General features: G+C 60.4%; 1 protein-coding gene across 6 annotated transcripts in view; it reads left to right on the top strand.

Moving 5' to 3' along the window:
* The window catches only part of WNT7B (Wnt family member 7B), a 55,265-nt gene that overhangs the window by 23,635 nt on the left and 12,984 nt on the right, over positions 1 to 18,646 (top strand). For 2 of the 6 annotated variants that reach the window (XM_089921453.1, XM_089921454.1), the window contains exon 2: positions 3,682 to 3,908. In XM_089921453.1, coding sequence (XP_089777579.1) covers positions 3,682 to 3,908 — 227 coding nt within the window. Of the gene's footprint in view, positions 1 to 3,681; positions 3,909 to 4,562; positions 8,265 to 18,646 lie in introns of those variants that run through there. The other 4 variants (XM_089921455.1, XM_089921456.1, XM_089921459.1 and 1 more) reach the window with 3 other exon arrangements.

Raw genomic sequence — 18,646 nt, 5'->3', positions numbered from 1 at the left:
CCCCAGGTGGAAATTCCGCACCTAGGAAGCAGTGACTTCTCATTGCCCCTCCCCCAGCCCCTGGCCTACCCTGCTTCTGTCTCTGTGGATTTACCTTTGCTGGACATTTCATAGAAAAGGAATCGTACAATATGTGGCCTTTTGTGTCTGGCTTCTTTCACTGAGTATAATGTTTTTGTTTTTTGCGGTACACGGGCCTCTCACTGCTGTGGCCTCTCCCGTTGCGGAGCACAGGCTCCGGACGCGCAGGCCCAGCGGCCATGGCTCACGGGCCCAGCCGCTCCGCGGCATGTGGGATCTTCCCAGACCGGGGCACGAACCCGTGTCCCCTGCATCGGCAGGCGGACTCCCAACCACTGAGCCACCAGGGAAGCCCGAGTATAATGTTTTTGAGGTTCATCCATGTAGCATGTGTCTGTACTTCATTCCTTTTCATGGCCAAATAATATTCCACGGTCCGGGTGGACCACATTCTGTTTATCCATTCATCCGTTGACGGACGTTTGGGTTATTTCCTCCTTTTGGCTATTGTGACTAGTGCTGCTATGAACATTTGTGTACAGGTTTTTGTTGGAATGCCTGCCTTCATTCTTTTGAACACACACCTAGGAGTGGAATTGCTGGGTGCTATGGTCATTCCTTTGTGAGGAACTTCCCAGCTGCTGTCTACAGCGGCTGCACCATTTTACATTCTCACCAGCAATGCCTAAGGGTCCCAGTTTCCCCACATCCTCGCCAATGTGTGCTATTTTCTGTTGTTTTGATCATAGCCATCTTGGTGGGTGTGAGGTGTTTCCTCTCTGTGGTTCTGATTTGCGTTACCCTAATGATGATGGATGTTTAGAATCTTTTCCCATGCTCGTTGGCCATTTGTCTCTCCTTGGAGAAAGGTTTAAGTCCTTCACCCATTTTTTAAATGTGGTCTTCTTGTTATTGACTTGCAGGAGCTCTTTTTGACATAATCCCTGAGTATTTATTCATTCGTTCATTCATTCATCCACTCCACACTCATGGTCGGCTACACGGGGCAGTCCCCGAGGCCCTAGGGCCAGCTCAGACCTGGCACTGCCCTCGACGTGTTTGCGGGCTGGTGGGGGAGCCAGGGGTGGAAACAACGACCATGAGACTAGGGGTGAGGTTGGTACTCGAGGGACAAGCGTCCACAATGCGTGTCCTTGGTGCCTGGGGAAGAGGGGTTTGAGCCCAGTGGGGCTTGCCCTTGGGCCCGGAAGGGCAGGAGAGTTTTCGAGACAGAAGAAAGGGAGGGAAACCAGCATGCCAGCAGAGGGACGAGCGCAAGCAGGGGTGGCAGGGTTGTCAGAGGCCAGATCATAGGAGGCGTCCGATTCTGATCAAAGGAACCCAGGGAGCTGTAGGTGGGCTCTCAGGGACACCATCAGGGTGGGGTGGGGGGAGGTGGGTGCTAGGGGTGGCCTGCCTGGAGGGGGGAGACCAGGGCTGCAATAATCTGTTTCTGCCCCCAGGTGCATCCAGTTAGACCCCATTTGTCTGAACTTCTGCCCCCAGGAGCAAGGGTTCTTACCCTGGGCAGCAGGGCCTTGGCAGCCCAGAGCCTGCTGGAAGGATCTGGGGATGGGGAATGTGCTTTTCGCATCCAGGCTCCGACCGACCGACCCGGGAGGGCTGGAGGCTGGTGCCCGGCAGGGTTCCCATCCATCTCATTTCCCTGGGTTGGTTTTCTGAGCATCTACAATTACTTTGGGCTGAATTCCCCAGATTCCAGCCCGCTCCCAGCCCCGCCTGCCCAGATGCTCTTCCTTCACACCAGCCTCAGGCGTTGCTGCCCCTTGTGCCCGTGGGAGACCCAGGGGGGTCTCGGCCAGATTAGTGGGTGGGGCTGGCGGGCCACGGGGATTGAGTGTCGCCGGGGCGTCCTGGTCGCAGCACGTGCTGTGGGCTCAGGCCACACGGGGACTTTCCCAGCTGGCTGTGGGTGCTCGGCTGCCCTGGAAAAACACTGACTCGTTTCTCTCAAGAAAGGGGCTGGCAGGCTGTGGGCAGAGGGAGGGAACTCACCGTGCTAGGAGGCCAGGGCCTGCGCAGCGGCTTTGGGGAGCCCCTCGTGGCCTCCCCACTCCCACCTTTTGCCCCCAGACTCTGTCTTGAAACCCATCTGTTGCTGTGGGTCTGCGGAACCCAGCCCGCCTCCTTTCAGCTTGCTGTCCCTTCCCTGGGTGCTTAAAACCAAACAATTGATGCAGCTTCTGTGGGGAAACAGCCTGCCAGTTCCTCAGAAAGCAAAACCAACGACCTCGTGACCCAGCAATTCCACTCCTAGGTACATGCCCCGAAGAATGGAAAATAGGGACTCAAAGAAAACTTGTGTGCACGTGTTCAGAGCAGCGTTATTCACAACAGCCAAAAGGTGGAAACAACCCAAATGTCCATCAGTGATGAAGGGATAAACAGAATGCGATCTCGCATTACAATGGAATATTATTTGGCCATCATAAAAAGGAAGGAAGTTCATGATACAATGAGGATGAACTTTGAGGAGGTTATACTAAGTGAAAGAACCCAGGCACAAAAGGTCACATGTTGTATGATTCCATCCGTATGAAATGTCTAGTGGCTGCCAGGGGCTAGGGGAGTGACTGCTAAGGGGTAGGGGTTGCCTTCTGGGGTGGTGAGTGCCTTGGAACTTGATAGAGGTGGTGGTTGACCAACATTGGCAAGGCACTCAATGCCACAGGATTTTAAAATGGTTAACTTTCTGCAATGTGAATTTCACCTCCTTAAACAAATAAACAATCACACTGATGACACCCAGGGGAAGAGAGAAACAGCCGAGCAAGTGCCCCCAGTTCCTGCAGGGTGCTGGGAGATTAATTACAAGGCACCCTCAGGGGACCACTCTGAGGATACAATGTTGCAATAAAGCACCCTGCCGAGCCCAGCACACAGTAGGTGCTCAGTTCACATCAGCTCCTGTTTCCTCCTCTGAGTGCACCCAGTCTTCCAGAAACAATAACAACTGTCATCCCCACGTGTGTGTGCAGCCTTTCTCCCCTTGGAGAGGGGGAGAAAGGTGTTTTATACCCCATGTCATGGGTGTGAAAACTGAGTCTCAGAGAGGCAGAATGTCTCCCCAAGGTCACACACGGACTGTGGCTGCAGTCAGGACCCGGTGGGCTTGGCTCCCGGCCTGCCCAGCCTACTTCGCAGCCTGCCTGGTCCAGGCACCCTGGGGTGGAGGGAGCCAGGGGTCTACAAGTGATGGAAAAGCCTCAGTTGTCTGGGAGTTGGGGTCTGCTGCTTGGGGGCAGCTGTGGACAGTTGCAAGCTGGTGGCTGTCAAATCCACGAAGGGTCTGTGTGTCTGATTCGGAGGCACAGAGAGGCGTGGTTCTTGTATTCCACGGGACTGTTGATTCATGGAACTTGTGATCCCGTGGTTCTTGCGATCCCGTTCCTGCAAATTCGAGGCTGAGGGGGCACGGGTGTGTGTGCCTTTTCAAGCTGGAATCCTGTGTGCAGGTCAGTGGAACATGGTGCTTGAGGGCAGGGCTCCGTGCTTTGTTCCCTGGCGGGCAGAGCTTGGCACGAGGTGGGCTCCTGGAACATGTCTGCTGGCCGAGGGACTGAGTGGGGAGAGTGGCAGGCGCGGGGTGGCGGGAGCCTGCCCAGGTGTCTCACCTCCTCGGCACCCTCTCCCCCGCAGAGCGCTGTCCTCCGTCGTGGCCCTGGGAGCCAACACCATCTGCAACAAGATCCCTGGCTTGGCCCCGCGGCAGCGTGCCATCTGCCAGAGCCGGCCCGATGCCATCATCGTGATCGGGGAGGGGGCGCAGATGGGCATCGACGAGTGCCAGTACCAGTTCCGCTTCGGACGCTGGAACTGCTCCGCCCTCGGCGAGAAGACTGTCTTCGGGCAAGAGCTCCGAGTAGGTAAGGGCGCCTCCGGGCCTGCGGGGACCCCGCCTTCGGGGCTTTGGGTGCCTGGGGGCCAGGCCACCCACTGAAGGCCAGGCCAGGTGGCCCACGCTCACTTTTCTACACCTGCTGGCTGATTTCTTTGCTGTAACAGCACTTCTCTGGGTCTGGCCTGCTGGAGGCCCAGGACCCCAGGGAGACCCGGACCCGGACCTGGCCTGGCCCTTTGGGACACTGCCGCGTCTGGAACGAGGGAGGTGTCGACAGGGGCCAGCCCGTGTGAATGGACGAGGGCCCTTGCTCTGGGCTGTCAGGCTGGGGGACACCCTCCCGTGTGGACGTGAGCGGGCAGGTTGGGGGCGCCGTGGTTAGAGGCACGCCGTGCTAATGCACGGCAGCCGGGTGGCCCTAGGCGCGACATGTCTCTCCATGTCTCTGTGTCTGTGTCTGGAAACGGGTAACAGTAGTGGTTCCTGCAGGGGGCGGTTGGGGGGCTTGATGCGAAAGGTGCCCGGCCCACAGGAAGCGCTGTATGATTGTAGCTGGGATTCCGAGAGTGGAGGGGACTCTGGCCAGAGGGAACAGCAGGGTGCAGCAGTGTGACAGGTGGGGGCAGGGAGGAGTCCGGCTGGAGGGAGGGCAGGGTTGGGGGGTTGTGCAGGGGGTGTTGGGACGGGGGAGAGGGGTGGCCTCCGATTCCGTGGGCAGTGGCACATCCAGATTTCTGTGGGCTGAGCCCCGCTGCGCTTTGCACAGTCCCTGGGCCACACGGCCCCAGGGGAGGCTCCCGTGTGCCCATTTTACAGGGAAGGAGACTGAGGAGCGAAAGGGAGAAGTGGGACTTGCGGAGCTTGACCTGATTTGGAGCCGCTGTGTGACCTTGGGTCTGGCCCTTGGGGCTTCAGGGCCTCAGTTTCCTCGTTCGTAACCTGAGCTCTGGGCGAGCAGGCCCTTATCTGGGTCCCCAGCGCCTCTCCCAGTGCCTGTGTGCAGTAGGTACTTAATAGACAGCTGTTGAACGAGAGAGGGCGGGGATGGCGAGACACCTGCCGCCCCCCAGGCCATTGTGAGGGTCAGAGGACAGAGAGTGATAAGGGGACACAGTGCCGGGCGTGCAGGGCTGCCCTGTTATTCCAGACCCCAGCCTGCGGGCACAGGTGAGCCTCCAAACGTGTGATTACAACAGGTCCTTCCGTTCCCAGAGGGCCAAGGAGCCTGGGCCTTTGGAGCGGAGTCACAGCTGGCAGGACGGAGGCCAGAACTGAGCTCTGCAGGGCTTGGAACGCCTGTGTGGGGCTGGGGGAGGCACAGGGGAAAGCCCCCAGGGGCTCCTTTGCGGTGAGCAGCCTGTGGGTGGCACCTGGCACGGAGGGTGGCACCGCCCCCTCCCGAGGGCCGCACCACCCAAGTGCAGCTTCCTCCCTCCAGGTGCCAGCGGAGAGGGTGGGACTGCCTGCCCCGTCCCCCGCAGTTGGGAGGGCATGGGCACCAGTGCCCGCTTCATGCCAGGTGCCCACCTGCCTGCCTGGCACTGCCCGTCCCCTTCCCACCCACCCCGCCCCCCAGGACCCTGGGCTCCGATGCAGCTGTGACCATCCCCACGGCACAGCTGAGGATACTGAGGCCAGGGGACTTGTGCGGTGGCCAGTGGCCACACGGGGGAGCTGGGTTCAGATCCCCTTTCTGGTAGCCCTCCCTGCCTCCCTGTGCAAAGGGGGATGGGCAGTGGACATGGTCCTGTGGCCTGAGGACAGGTGGGAACTTGCCCTTCATTTAGGACCTCAAGACATAGGCGGTGAGGGAGACCTGGCCACTCTGATCCTCTCCTCAGGGTCAGGCCCCAGGCGGGGAGTTCACCCATAGTACCAATAGTAAATAGTACCAATAGTAAATGCCGGGCTCTTATGCACCCTCCAAAGCCCAGAGGATTGGCGTAGGCCCCCCTGCCAGCGACCGGTCCCCGCGTAGGGGACCCACATCACTTTCCCTGAGAGCAGCCCCTGGTGCTGTAAGGATCGCGGCTTACAGCTCACAGCTGTTCCTCCTTGGAGTCTAGCCCTCTGCCACAGAGAGGGGCGCCTGCAGCCAGGGACGGGCTGACGCAGAGCATGTAAAGTCCCCTTGTGCAGGTGGGGCTACTCTGTGACATTCTTCACGCCCTGAGCTCCCCTTGGGATCGGGCATCTCAGGCTCTGCTTCTAGGGAGCCCACCTAGGACACCCCCTCTCACTTTCATGAGCATTTCAGAGGCAGAGTTTTTGGCAGAGATGTCCACACCCACTGTCCCCGTCCCTCATTTTCTCACTCCAGTTACCCCTGTCCCGGCCATTAGTGACCTTGGTGTGGCCGACTGACCCTCTTCCTTGGCTGGGCCCCAGCTCACCTGGGCTTCCTCTAGCCTCTGGTTGCTCCTTCCCAGCCCCGCCCCAATCAGCTCTCCCCGCCCCCCCCCCGCCCCCGGGGTCAAGACCGGCACGGCTGCCCCCTGTGGACCACTCGGCGCGGCTGACCCATGGGAGCCTCTGGTCAACACGTTCAGCATCTTGCTGCTGAAATCTCCATCCTCAGCCTCCCCTGCTGGCCTGACCACCCAGTCGTCCAGCAGAAACCTGGGGTTGTCCCCTCTGTCCATCCCCCCACTCTGCCCCATGGCCGCTGCGGGCCTGCCTCCCTGGCCCTCCTCTGGCAGCTGTCAGTTCCTCCCTCTGCCTCCTTCCCCGCCCCGTCCATGCCATGTCACTCCCTTCCTCCAAAACCTTCAGTAGCTCCCTATTGCCCAGGATAAAGTTAGCTTCCTAGCTTGGAGTCTGAGTAGCCCCTGCCTCCCTCCATCCCTTCTGGAAACTAGAGCTTTAGCCATCGCTGAGCCTGCCGGGCCGCTTCCCTCCTGCAGCTTCTCACCCTGGGAGGCCCTTCCCCTTCGCCTGCTTATTCACGTCTGATTTCCCCGCTGGCCGGCAACGCCTTTTTTCACCCCTCCTGGCTCTCCGTCATCCACAGGGGGCCTGAAGCCACGCCCTGGTGCTTCCTCCTCCTGGGTCTGTCAGCCCCGGGCCAGCTCAGCACCTGCCTGAGGTTCCCTCTGCTCTCTGCCCCCCGGGGGGTGGGCTTCCTAACACCCAGGCTGTCTCCTGACCAGCCTGAAGCCCCCCTACCCCACCCCCTGGCTCCTCGCTGCCCTCCTAGGAAGGCCCAGCTGTCAGCCAGGAGGGCCCTGGCTGCAGGCTGAGCTGGGCTGAGCCCTGCAGGCAGCAGGAGTCCCTCTGCGTGCTGTCATGGTGGCCTGAGCAGCCCCTTGCTCCGCCCAGGGCTCAGCTCCCGGGACTCACAAGCAGGAAGTCAGGCTGAGCAGCGAGGCCAGCCCATGTAAGAGGCATGCAGGTGCCCCGGGCATGGGATGGGAGCCGGGCCATGGGCTGGCAGGCAGCCACTCGAGCGGTGCCAATTAATGATTGGCCCTGAGAGGGGGGATGGCCTGGGTGGGTGGGACAGGCCCCCTTCAGGCCCTGCCTGTGACCTTGGGCCACGCCTAAATCTTGAGAGCTGAAGGCAAACCCTTTAAAGGCGCAAATCGACACCTGTGCAAAGTTCCAACTCCTTTTCCAGCACCTGGTGCTGTTGCTTGGATGCTTCCAGGGATGGGGAGCTTACTACTCCACATAAGATCTTTCTTATGATGAGCCTGTGCCGGCTTTGCCCTGGGGCCTCTGGGGGCCCGTTGCTGTGCTTCCTCTGGGGAGTTGAGGCCCACCCTAATCCTCCCTCCACCAACGAGGTCTCCCCTCACGCCGGGCAGCCTCCACCCTCTGGCCACCGGAGCCCACCCAAGCCTATTTTCTCCCCTACAGAGCGAGGCTGGGCCACCCTGGCCCCTCCTACCCGTCTCTCCCGTTACCTGGAAATGAGCTTGTTGGGGTGGGGTATGTGAATGTGTCCCCAACTCAACTGTCTTCTTCCATGGGGTGCGGGAGGAGGAAGGGGAAAGCATGAGAGTCAGGGGTGAACCTCGTATTCCAGGGACACCCGTTAGAAACTCAGGGTCCCCAGGCAGGGCATTTCTAACAGGCACCACAACGGAATGAGGACTGCTGTCGAGGGCTTCCTTGATGGGGTGATGTGTCCGTTGAGACCCGAGGGAGGATCAGAGTGACCCAGACCAGCCTGAAGGTGAGAGCAGGGAAGGGGGCTGCAGGTGGAGGGAACAGCATGTGCCAAAGTCCAGAGGCCAGAAGAAAGTAGATGGTATTTTCCAGGAACTGTGGGAGCGTCTGGAGCAAATGGAACGGTGGGGAGACCGGAGGCGGCAGGAGGGGTCACGGCTGGAGGGCTGTGGGCTGAGGCGTGAGCGCTGTGAAGGCCAGGAAGGCACAGGTGGGTCTGAGCACAGAGGGCCTTCTGCCGCCCACCACCCCATCTCTGCCTGAGCCCAGCCCCTTGGGACCCACTGGCACGGGCATGGGGGCTGCAGCTGCGCGCACTCGGGCCCCCGCCCACCCCGAGCTGCCATGGAACACTGAGTCCCGCCCGTCATGTGCCGCTCGGACATGACCGGGCATAGGGGCCACCCCTAATCCTGCCTCACGCAGCGCCCGTTTGTTTCGTGGGTGAGATTTGTGTTGGGAGCAAGCCCTGAGCCTCCTGGCTGCCTGCAGTAGGGGCTCAGCAAAGCCCATCCGTTTCTGGACACTCTGAGGGAGCAGAGTGGCCTACCTCTGAGTGTCTGAAAGGCGAGGGTCTGGGGGCTTCAAGTCGGCCACTGGCCGGGGCCTTGGAGGAGAAAGGGCAGCTCCCAGGCCCTGTGCACCTACTGCATGCCCGGCCCCCTGCCCGGGGCTTGCACACCAGGCTCAGGGAGGTCCGACACGAGTCCCCAGGAGGGACGAAGCCTGCACTGTCCACTCTGGGGGCACAGGCCACCGCGGGCAGGAGAGCGCTTGAAATATGGTGCGTGCGAGCTGCGATGTGCCGTTGAGTGTAAGATACATGACAGGTTTCAAAGACTTGGAGAGAAAAAAAGCAAGAAAAATAGCTCTTTCATGATCTTCTCACATTAAGATGTAGAAATGGTAATATTTGGATATATTGGCTAAATAAAATGTGTTACCAAGTTTAAGCTCACCTAATTATCTTCACTTCCTTTATGTGGAAACTAGAAAAGTTAAAATGACCTGCGTGGCTTGTGTGAGACTTCTGTTGGTGGCACTGCTGTCAGAGGGGTCAGGAGTTGCCCGGAGTCACCCTGGTCAGGGGCAGAGTGGACATTCGAACCCAGGTCTGACTGCCTTCTCCCAGGACGTCGTCCTCCAGCTCAGCTGAGGGCAGAGGGTCACTGACCATCTGCTTCCTGGGGCAGCGCAGGGCGTGAGGGTGGCTCCCTTTGGCAGCCCCTGTAACTGCTCAGCCTGCAAGCACTGAGTGCCTGCTGCCTTTCAGGCCAGGGGCAGGGCGCTGGCAGTGGAGCGAAGACAACCCAGCCCTGCTCTCGGAGCCTTGCACCCGGGATGTCCTGGGTGAGCCGATGGGGCTGGACTGGGAGGCCTGCCTGGGCCCCGGCCTTACACCGGGCACGCCCTCTCGGCCCACAGGCCCCGGCTCTGAGGGACACACAGCTTCGTCCTGTCTGTCCTGGTCACTCCCTACCCCCACCCCCATCCCGGGGGCCCAGCCTGAGGCAGCAGAACAGACATTGTCCAGGCTCGAGGCTCGGGGTCCAGGCAACCAGGACACTAGGGAGAATTGGGGCCTCGAATGTCAGAATCAGAAAGACTTTCCTGGAGGCAGGGCTCCCCAAGCCCACTCCTGGTTCAGGGTGTGATGAGCCTTGGTCGCTCGGGTGGCCCTGGCTCTGGGCCCCTGCACCGGAAGGCCAACTTGCTCCCGGGAGCAGCGGTTCCTGAGACGACCAGGCTCTGGACCCGCCAGTGGTGAGCAGCTGGGGGCTTAGGCTGGGCGGTGGTTGATCCCTCCACGTGACTCCTCTAGGTCCGCCTGGAGCTCATCCAGGATGGGAATTTTCCACCTTCACTGGCAGGGCCCGGACAGACAGGACAGGCTGTGGGGGGGCGGACGGGGTCTGGGAAGGGAGAGGGCGCTGCCGCGGTCCCACCGTGTGACCCTGGGCACGGCCTCCCATTCTCCGGGCCCCCGTCTACCCACCCACACCAGGGCTGAGGCTGGGGCCCCGACGCCACCAGGACTTGGGGGGGCGTCTCTCCTCAGAATAGGGGCAGGAAGACCCTCTGCTTCCTTGGCATGCACATCTGCCCAGGGCTCCACGGACGAGGGGTCCAGGATGCCGGGGTCTGGTCCACCAAGCAGGACACAGATCCCAGGTGGGCGGGCCTCCACCTCCGGCCTCCAAGGGCAAGGCCTGGCCCAGACCTCAGTCCGTCTCCACCTGGGACCCCTCCTGCCGCCACTGTGGGAGCACCATTCCCCCGAGGCCGCCGCGGCCGGCCCGTGCACAAACACCACTCGCTCCTGGTTCCCCTGTCCGCACAGCATAGATGGGGAGACTGAGGCCCGCGGAAGCCTGTCTTGGCCAAGGTCACACGCCGGTGAGGACTAGAGATCTGAACCCACGGTTCAGTCCTGAGCCCCGGCGGGGTCCGGGTACCGGCTGGTGGAGACAGGGGGCAGCTGCGGGGGGGCGGGGAAGGGGCTCTGGTTCCATCGTGTCCCCCCTCACAGGCAGTGGCTGATTTTGCCGCAGGCCCGACGAAGGAGGGCGTGGTCTGAGGCAGGCTGCCCGGGGCTGACCTCCCTAAGGAGAGAGGCCGCAGAAGAGGCCTTGCCAGCCTCCCCAGAGCCACGGGGCAGGGGTGGAAGCTCCTGGAAGGCCAGCCCAGCTGGGGATGCAGACCCCCCGGCCCTGGCTGCCCCTCGCCGCGTGGCCCTGGGCCAGGCCCCCTGGGCCCAGCCGGAGCACGACCCCCCTGGAGGGCCGCTGCGGCTGTGAGGGCCCCGCCAGGTCAGAACAAAGGCCGCGGGCGCGGGTGTGCCGGCGTGTTCGGACCTGGCACGACTGTTTCCAGTGCTCTGTTTATGACAACGGCAGGGAAGAGCTTAGCGTGGAGACACTGACTCAGCCGGGGACGAGCCGGGGCGGCGGCTGGGACGGGGCCGGAGAGAGCCGGGGGGACAGAGGGACGTAGAGAGAGAGGCAGAAACTGAGAGGGAAGGGCAGACAGAGACCTACGGCAAGAGGGACACAGAGAGGGCAACGCACACGCACAGGCACACGCACGTGCACACACACAGCGCCGGCGCAGGCCTTCGCCTGTCCCAGGGTCCAGGCCGCTCTGCGATGGGTGATAAGAGCAGCTTCCGCGCCCGGAGCACTTCCTCACCCACGCGGCGCTGGACCCCGCGAGGTGGGTGATGTTATCACCTCCCTTAAGCAGGTACAGAAACAGGCACCGGGGTGCAAGGCAGCCTCTCCAGCAGGCACTCAGCAGAGCGTGGATCGCACCCGGTGGTGGTCCAGGCCAGGCCCCCCACACCGCCAGAATCCTAGGTCAGGATGGTGGGGGGCCTGGTGGGGCGGGGCCTCTGGGCTTCTGACCCTTCAAGTGCACAAATGGGGATTTGGGGCCTGGTGGGCCTCGAGGCATCTCTGGGCTCCCCTGCCTCCCCCCCCCACAGCCTCTCCACCTCACCCGTGTGTGCTGGGATGCAGCTCGGGCAGGGGTTGCGTGCCCAGGCCCCATGACTGAGCCAAGGCTGGGACACGGGCACTGCGCTGCCCCGCTGGGGGACCCCAGGAGCTGCTGGTGTGGCCTAGGGTGTCTCCTGGCCTCCCTGGCCTCCATCTCTCCACCTGTAAACTGTGGGCAGGGGGAGGTATTCTCCCACCCCTTCTAAGCTCCTGGGAGCCTGAGGGCTGAATGGGGTGGTGGTGGAGGGTCTCAGAGGAGTGGGGGAGCTCACCAGCTGGCACTGTCCCACTGGCCGGGCCAAGGACTCGGGAAGCCCACCCTGTCCCATGTCCAATGTCGGTCACAGCAGCACCCTCCAGGCGCTTTCCATGTTCATAGAATAAAATCTAATATCGTCCCCACGGGCTCCCAAAGTCACCATGGAGTGGCTGTCTCTTCTGCATCAAACCATACACGCTTGGCTCATTCCCTCCTTGTGACCTTAGCATTGCTGTTCCCTCTGCCTGAACACTGTTCCCTGCGCCTTTGCATGGGTCATTCCTCTTGTCATTTAGGACTCACCTTCGGCATCCTTCTTGAGAGGGGCCCACACTGGGCATCCTCCACCCAAGTCCCTCCCTACAGCCACCCGCCCCGCTGTCCCGTCCGTGGTTCTGACTGAGGCCCTCTGCCTGCACTCGCTGTGAACCCTCCCAAGCCCGCTGGTCCCCTGGGCTGTGATGTGTTAGTCTTGTCCTGCTGTATGCTTGGCCGTGGGCTTGGGGATGGGTAGGGGCTGAGGGCCTCCTCCCTGGGGCCCTGGGGTTGCAGGCCATGCTTGGTGCTGGGATGGTAGCACAGGAGTGAGGGAGGGAAGGGTGAGAGATGGAGTAGGGTGCCCGGGCGTGACACATGCAAGCCTGGGTCTCAGGCCTGGTCAGTGAGGGCTGAGACAGACTGTATGGTTTCCCTATTCTGGTGGGTACGGGGGGAGTGGTCCGAGCATGGACTCTGGGGTCCTGGGTCAGATCCCAGCTCTGTGGTCAGCCTGCCATGAGACCTTGGGCCAGTCACCTGCCTCCTTTGAGCCAAGCATCCTCACTGTGAGGTGGGGCCCCTGTGAGAGTTTAAATCGAGTAGGACAGGTTGTATGCAATCCCCTAAAACCATCAGATGCTGTATGTTTTTAGAACAGCTTTATTGAGATATAACTCATATACAGTACAATTCAAGCATTTAAAGTGTACTATCCACTGGTCTTTAGTCATAGGTTGTGAAACCATCACCATAGTCAATTTTAGAACACTTTCATCGCTCCAAAAAGCAACCCTTAGCAATCATCCTCCAATCCCCCTCGCCCTTGGCAACGCTCACCTGCTCCCTATCTCTGTGGATTTACCCGTTCTGGACGTTTCATATCAATGGGATCATACACCATGTGGCTTTTGTGTCCGGCATCTTTCACTGAGCGTCATGTTTTCAAGGTTCATCCATGTCGTGGCCTGGGTCAGTACTTCGTTCCTTTATATGGCTGAAGAGTGTTTCATTGTGTGGAGAGACCACAATTTCTTTATCCATTCGTCCGCTGATGGATATTTGGGTTGTTTCCTCCTTTTGGCTATCGTGAATCTTGCTGCTATGAGTATTCACATACAAGTTGTCGTGTGGACACGTGTTCATTTCTCTTGGGTACATAGCTAGGAGAGGAATTGCTGGGTTAAGTATTAATAGTAACTCTGTATTTAACATTTTGAGGAACCTCCAAATGGTTTCCATAGCGGCTGCACCATTTTCCCTTCCCACCAGCGGTGCACGAAGGTTCTGATTTCTCCACGTCCTCGTCAGCACTTGTTAGTGTCTCTCTTTGTATTTTAGCCATCCTAGTGGGTGTGACGTGCTGTCTCATCGTGGCTTTGATCTGCATTTCCTTGATGGCTAATGACGTTGAGCATCTTTTTTTGTGCTTAATGGACATTTTTTTTTTTTTTTTTTTGCGGTACACGGGCCTCTCACCGCTGTGGCCTCTCCCATTGCGGAGCACAGGCTCCGGACGCGCAGGCTCAGCGGCCATGGCTCACGGGCCGAGCCGCTCCGCGGCATGTGGGATCCTCCCGGACCGGGGCACAAACCCGTGTCCCCTGCATCGGCAGGCCGACTCCCAACCACTGCGCCACCAGGGAAGCCCTAATGGACATTTTTATGCCTTCTTTGGAGGAATGTCTATTCGGATCCTTTGCCCATTTTAAACTGGGTTGTTTGCCTTTTTATTACTGAATTGTAGAAAATGCTGTGCTTTTTCAAAGAGGGGCAAGTACAGGTTGGCAGAGAGGCAGGGTTTGACAGATCTGAGCTGCGTTGGCCACGAGCACAGGAACACACAGGAGCACACACTTGCTCACGCTTATAGGAACTGCATTTGTGCAAACTAAGTCCAGGCATATGCCCAGGGACACGGGCATGGGGACACATGCAGAGGTACACATGCATGTATGCCTAAACCTGTGTACACCCACGGAGAGCCCATGTGTGGTGTGTCCCACACGTGTGGGCATGAAGCTCGCGTCAGCGACCCTCTGTGTGCTGGGGCCAGGCCTGCCCACCCGGGACCACACGTGGGTCCCCTGACGTGGTGACTTGGCCATATCAGAGCAGTTATCCTTATTTTGCAAAGTGGGGACATCGAGACATAGAAAGGCCCCTTGATTGGTCCAAGGGGACCCAACTGGCCAATTTTAGGGTCTGGACTTGAACTCAAGGTCTCAGACTCTGAGCCCCTTCTCTGGGGCTTTGACCTCACCTCAGTCATTCTGGAATGTCAGGTCTGGGCTCCCCGACTTCCTGAGCCACTGTGTGACCTTGGGCAGCATGCTGCCCCTCTCTGGGCCTCAGACTCCTTGTCTGAGGAGTTGCACTGAGTAGCTAGCACTGGATGGTCCCTGAGGCCCTCCCAGCCTCTAGGTGCCAGGTCCCCAGCTCCCCTTCTCAGAGGGATGCAAGTGCTTTTCTCACCCTGCCTCCCCAGGCCTGTAGTTAATCGGGTCATTATGAGCTCAATTAGGGCTTTTTGTGGCTTTCTAAAGATAGTGTGCCAGGCCCCTAGGGATGCTAGGAAGTGGCAGGTGGCTTTGAGGGGACACTGAGGAGGGGGTGTGTGCCTGGGGCCTGGGGAGGGTGGGCACAGCCCCCAGCTCTGCCCTGGGGGGGTGAGGGGACCTCTGTTCTGCCCAGGCCCCCGCATGACCCAGGAGCCACATTTGTCCCCTCCAGTAACTGCTCACAAAGATCTGCCTGGTTCCCAGCGTCCTCATTGGGGTCAGAGTGAGGGGACAGCCGGGTGGGCTAGGCCCTACTGACCCAGGAAGACCCTCTTTCCCGGGGAGTCAGGTCTGGCAGGCACGGAGCGGGGCAGTGGGGGTGCGGTTAAGTTTGAATAACCAAGAGCAAAGGGAGAGCAGAGCTGGCTGGCCCCTGAGCGGCCAGCGCCTCAGTTTACCCACGGGGCAGTGGTCTCTGAGGGCTTGGCTGTTGTAGATTCATCCGGAATAGGCGTGGAGGGGGCAGCTGGGCAGGTGGACTAGGAGGAGGCTGTGGACAGCACAGAGAGGGGCCTGGGCCTGTCCTGGGGGCCCTGCACTGTACCTGGGCTTCCCTGGCCCGCTCAGTATTTGGTGATGCTGAGGGCGATGCCCATTTGTCCTGTTTGCTCTTAGAGCTGCTCCTGGGGCCGTAGGGCGAATGGGGACACAGGCTCAGAGAGGGTTTGTGACTTGCCTGGGGCCGCACAGCAGGTGTGAGAATGCAAGTCCAAGGCTTTCTTGCCTGCTCCTCCCCAAGTCTCCCCGTACCTCCCTCTCTGCTTTCCCAAAACCTCGGGCCGGGGCCCCACATGGCTAATGGAGCCCACCTTGACCTGTCAGGTGCCAGACGCAGACTGCAGAGCCCTGTTGCTGGCTCTGGTGTCTGAGGGTACAGATCCACGCTGGGGTGGCTCTGGATCCCAAGAGGGGCCCCCGGGCCTCCCAAGTCTGAAGCGTACCCCCAGGACAGCTGCTGGCCCCAAACAGACCATCCTCGCTGCCTTCACCCAACTCCCCACCCTCATCACCAGACAGATCTGGAGCAGCCGCTGTGCTCAGACAGCCATTACTGCTACTGCCTGGAGCAAATCACTTCCTGCCTTTGAGGCTCGGTGTTCCCACCTGCGAGATGGGTCTCATCAAGAGGATCTATTCCGTGGGTGGTCGTGGAGATAAAAGGAGGTGATGGGGCTTCCCTGGTGGCGCAGTGGTTGAGAGTCCGCCTGCCGATGCAGGGGACGCGGGTTCGTGCCCCGGTCCGGGAAGATCCCACATGCCGCAGGGCGGCTGGGCCCGTGAGCCATGGCCGCTGAGCCTGCGCGTCCGGAGCCTGTGCTCCGCAGTGGGAGGGGCCACAGCAGCGAGAGGCCCGCGTACCGCAAAAAAAAAAAAAAAAGGTGATGAATGTAGTGCGTCCAGCCCCAGCCCTGCTCACATGAGGACCCAGGGAATAACGCTGCAGGGTGGGCGTACCTGGAAGAATCAGACATGGATCCTACCCACCACCCCTGCAGCCCGCGGGCACCTGGCAGGAGCCCAGAGGAGGGCCCTCACCCCAATGGGGCTTCCGGGAGCAGGGGGCCTCCCAGCTGCGTCCAGAGCCTGGGTGAGCTGCAGGCACGTGGGCGCGCAGGCAGGGTTCCCAGCAAGGAGGGGGCCAGCGTCCCCCAGCGCGGGCAGCAGGGAGCCAGGCTACTCCTGTTCCAGAGCAGTGGCGTGTGCCGGCTGCTGCGCTTGGCCAGGTGGGGCTTGATGGCATGGTGGGTGGGACGGCTGGGCTTGAGGGCATCTCTGAGGCTTGGGGAGCCATCGATGTTTGCTGGCCAAGGCGCACGGGTTCAAGGGGCTTCTTTCTTTTTTTTTTTTTTTTTTTGCGGTACGCGGGCCTCTCACTGTTGTGGCCTCTCCCGTTGCGGAGCACAGGCTCCGGACGCGCAGGCTCAGTGGCCATGGCTCACGGGCCCAGCCGCTCCGCGGCATGTGGGATCTTCCCGGACCGGGGCACGAACCCGTGTCCCCTGCATCGGCAGGCGGACTCTCAACCACTGCGCCACCAGGAAAGCCCAAGAGACTTCTTTCTAAATCTACACACTGGCTCCTTCTCAACCTGGAGGACATGCAGGCAACATGCCAGGGATTCCAAGCCGGCCCATGTGGTGATCGGGGGAGGGGCCCGTCTCATCCCTCCATGTCAGGCACACTATGACCTGGGGCCAGTAACAAAGCCCTCTGAGTCTGCATCCACGTCTGTGAAATGGGGCCACGGGGCTGTCGTGAGCATTAAATAAGATGTATGTGCAGAGTGTGGGCACGTGGGAACCCCTCCATCCAGGACCCCACCTCATTCTCCTCAGTTCTCCCTAGACTGCAGCTCTCTCACTGCTTGCCTCCCCTTTGTCTCCATGGTGAGATGAGAGGGTTTGGCTCATTAAAAGCAAATAAAACAGGAATTAGTGGGAGCGGCAGCCCGGTGAGTACTGATGACTAACCGGGTCTGAGCTGAGCAGGGCAGCAACCAGGCGGGAGCAGAAAGCCTGGGAGACGGTTCTGTGAAATGCCCCCCAAACACACAGGCCTGGCCTGGGCGCCTGCTGGCCTGCTTGGGGGCGTTAGGTTGGAGGACGTGGGAGTCCCCCATCTGGCTGCCGAAGGGGAGGGAGAGCGTTTGGGGAAGAAGAAGGTCATGGGCAGGGCTTCCCAGGGCACGCTGCACCGTGCTCGCCTAGGCAGGGCTTGGTTGTGGCACTTTTAACGCCGTTGGCCTGGCCTCTTGGTGTGATTACACAACTGGTGGAGATTTCTAACCCCTTGCTGGGCGCCTAGCTTGTGACACGCCCACTCTGAGGCTAGCTCTACCTCCCCAGAGCTCCCCGCTGGCGTTCCCCTGCCGCTAGCGCCCCGCCGCCACCGCACGCCTGGGGTCCACAGATCGTCCAAGTGCAGCATCTCCTCTGCAAGGGGGCTGTGCACACCTCCTCTCCTGCCTCCTCCTGCCCAAGGTCACTGAGCTGCACGGGGGCCAAGCTGGGGGCAGGATGGCCTCCGGTGACCTGCGCCCCAGGCCCCGAGTCCCTCCGTCTGCCTCGCTGGGCTTGTCCGGCTTCAGCCCCTAACAGCTAGTCTCATAACTTCTGTGTGCCTCAGCGTCCTCCCCTGTGCAATGGCAATAAGGATGAAACCTGCCTCGCACGATTGTCGGGACAGTGCGATGAGAACACGTGCTAAGGGTTAGAGGGATGCTGGTGCTGTGACAGCAGGTGAGCGATGGCGTGAGGAGGAGAGAAGCGCAGCTCTGCTGATCCACTTTCGAAACAGTTCCAGGACCCCACCCCTTGCGTAGCCAGAGTGAGCTCCAAGATCCACATCCTACAGCCTCTTGCCCCAGCACCTGCACAGAAAGTGCCCGCTGCTTCATGGGACATCTCTGGCCACCCACAAGCTGGCTCCCTGGGACCTCGGCCACCTCTTTTCTTATTGCTCTTGATCTCAGACTTGCACAAGCAACAGAAAGCCGTTTCACACCTCTGCACCTGCTCTGTGTGCACCAGGAGTACGCACCTACCACCCACGCACCACACAACTATATACTCACACGCTCACGTACTCAGACACCATGTACTCAGTCACACACATCACGTATACACACTCTCATGCACTCATGGGGAGTTAACTCATACTTCTTGGTAAGATTTAAGATGTCACCTCCTGCAGGAAGCCTTCCCTGACTCCACCCCCCGCCCTCCCTTAGAGAGGCAGGTCAGGGCATTCTTGGAGTTTCCATGGTTCCCTGTGCCCCTCCTCGCAGAGCACTGTGGTCCCCTCCTCTCCTGGAATCCCCTCACGAGTTCACCGCTGCTCCCCCGCCCATGCGCAAGCTTGTCGCAGGCCCTGCTGGGCTTGGGTGACACCAAACCAACAGCGAGGAGTTCAGTAACCCACTTCGCACCATCCTCTCCCTGTCCCTGTGTCGGTCTGGTGCTCCCGGCTGGTGGCCTGGACGGTGCAGGGACCAGGGCTCCTCGGTGATCCTCCAGGAGCC

Source organism: Delphinapterus leucas, chromosome 11 (assembly GCF_059928025.1).
Source record: "Delphinapterus leucas isolate spDelLeu-1000000601 "Yukka" chromosome 11, BTC_Dleu_Yukka2, whole genome shotgun sequence".
NCBI lineage: Eukaryota > Metazoa > Chordata > Mammalia > Artiodactyla > Monodontidae > Delphinapterus > Delphinapterus leucas.
This window is presented reverse-complemented; position numbering and strand designations above follow the sequence as displayed.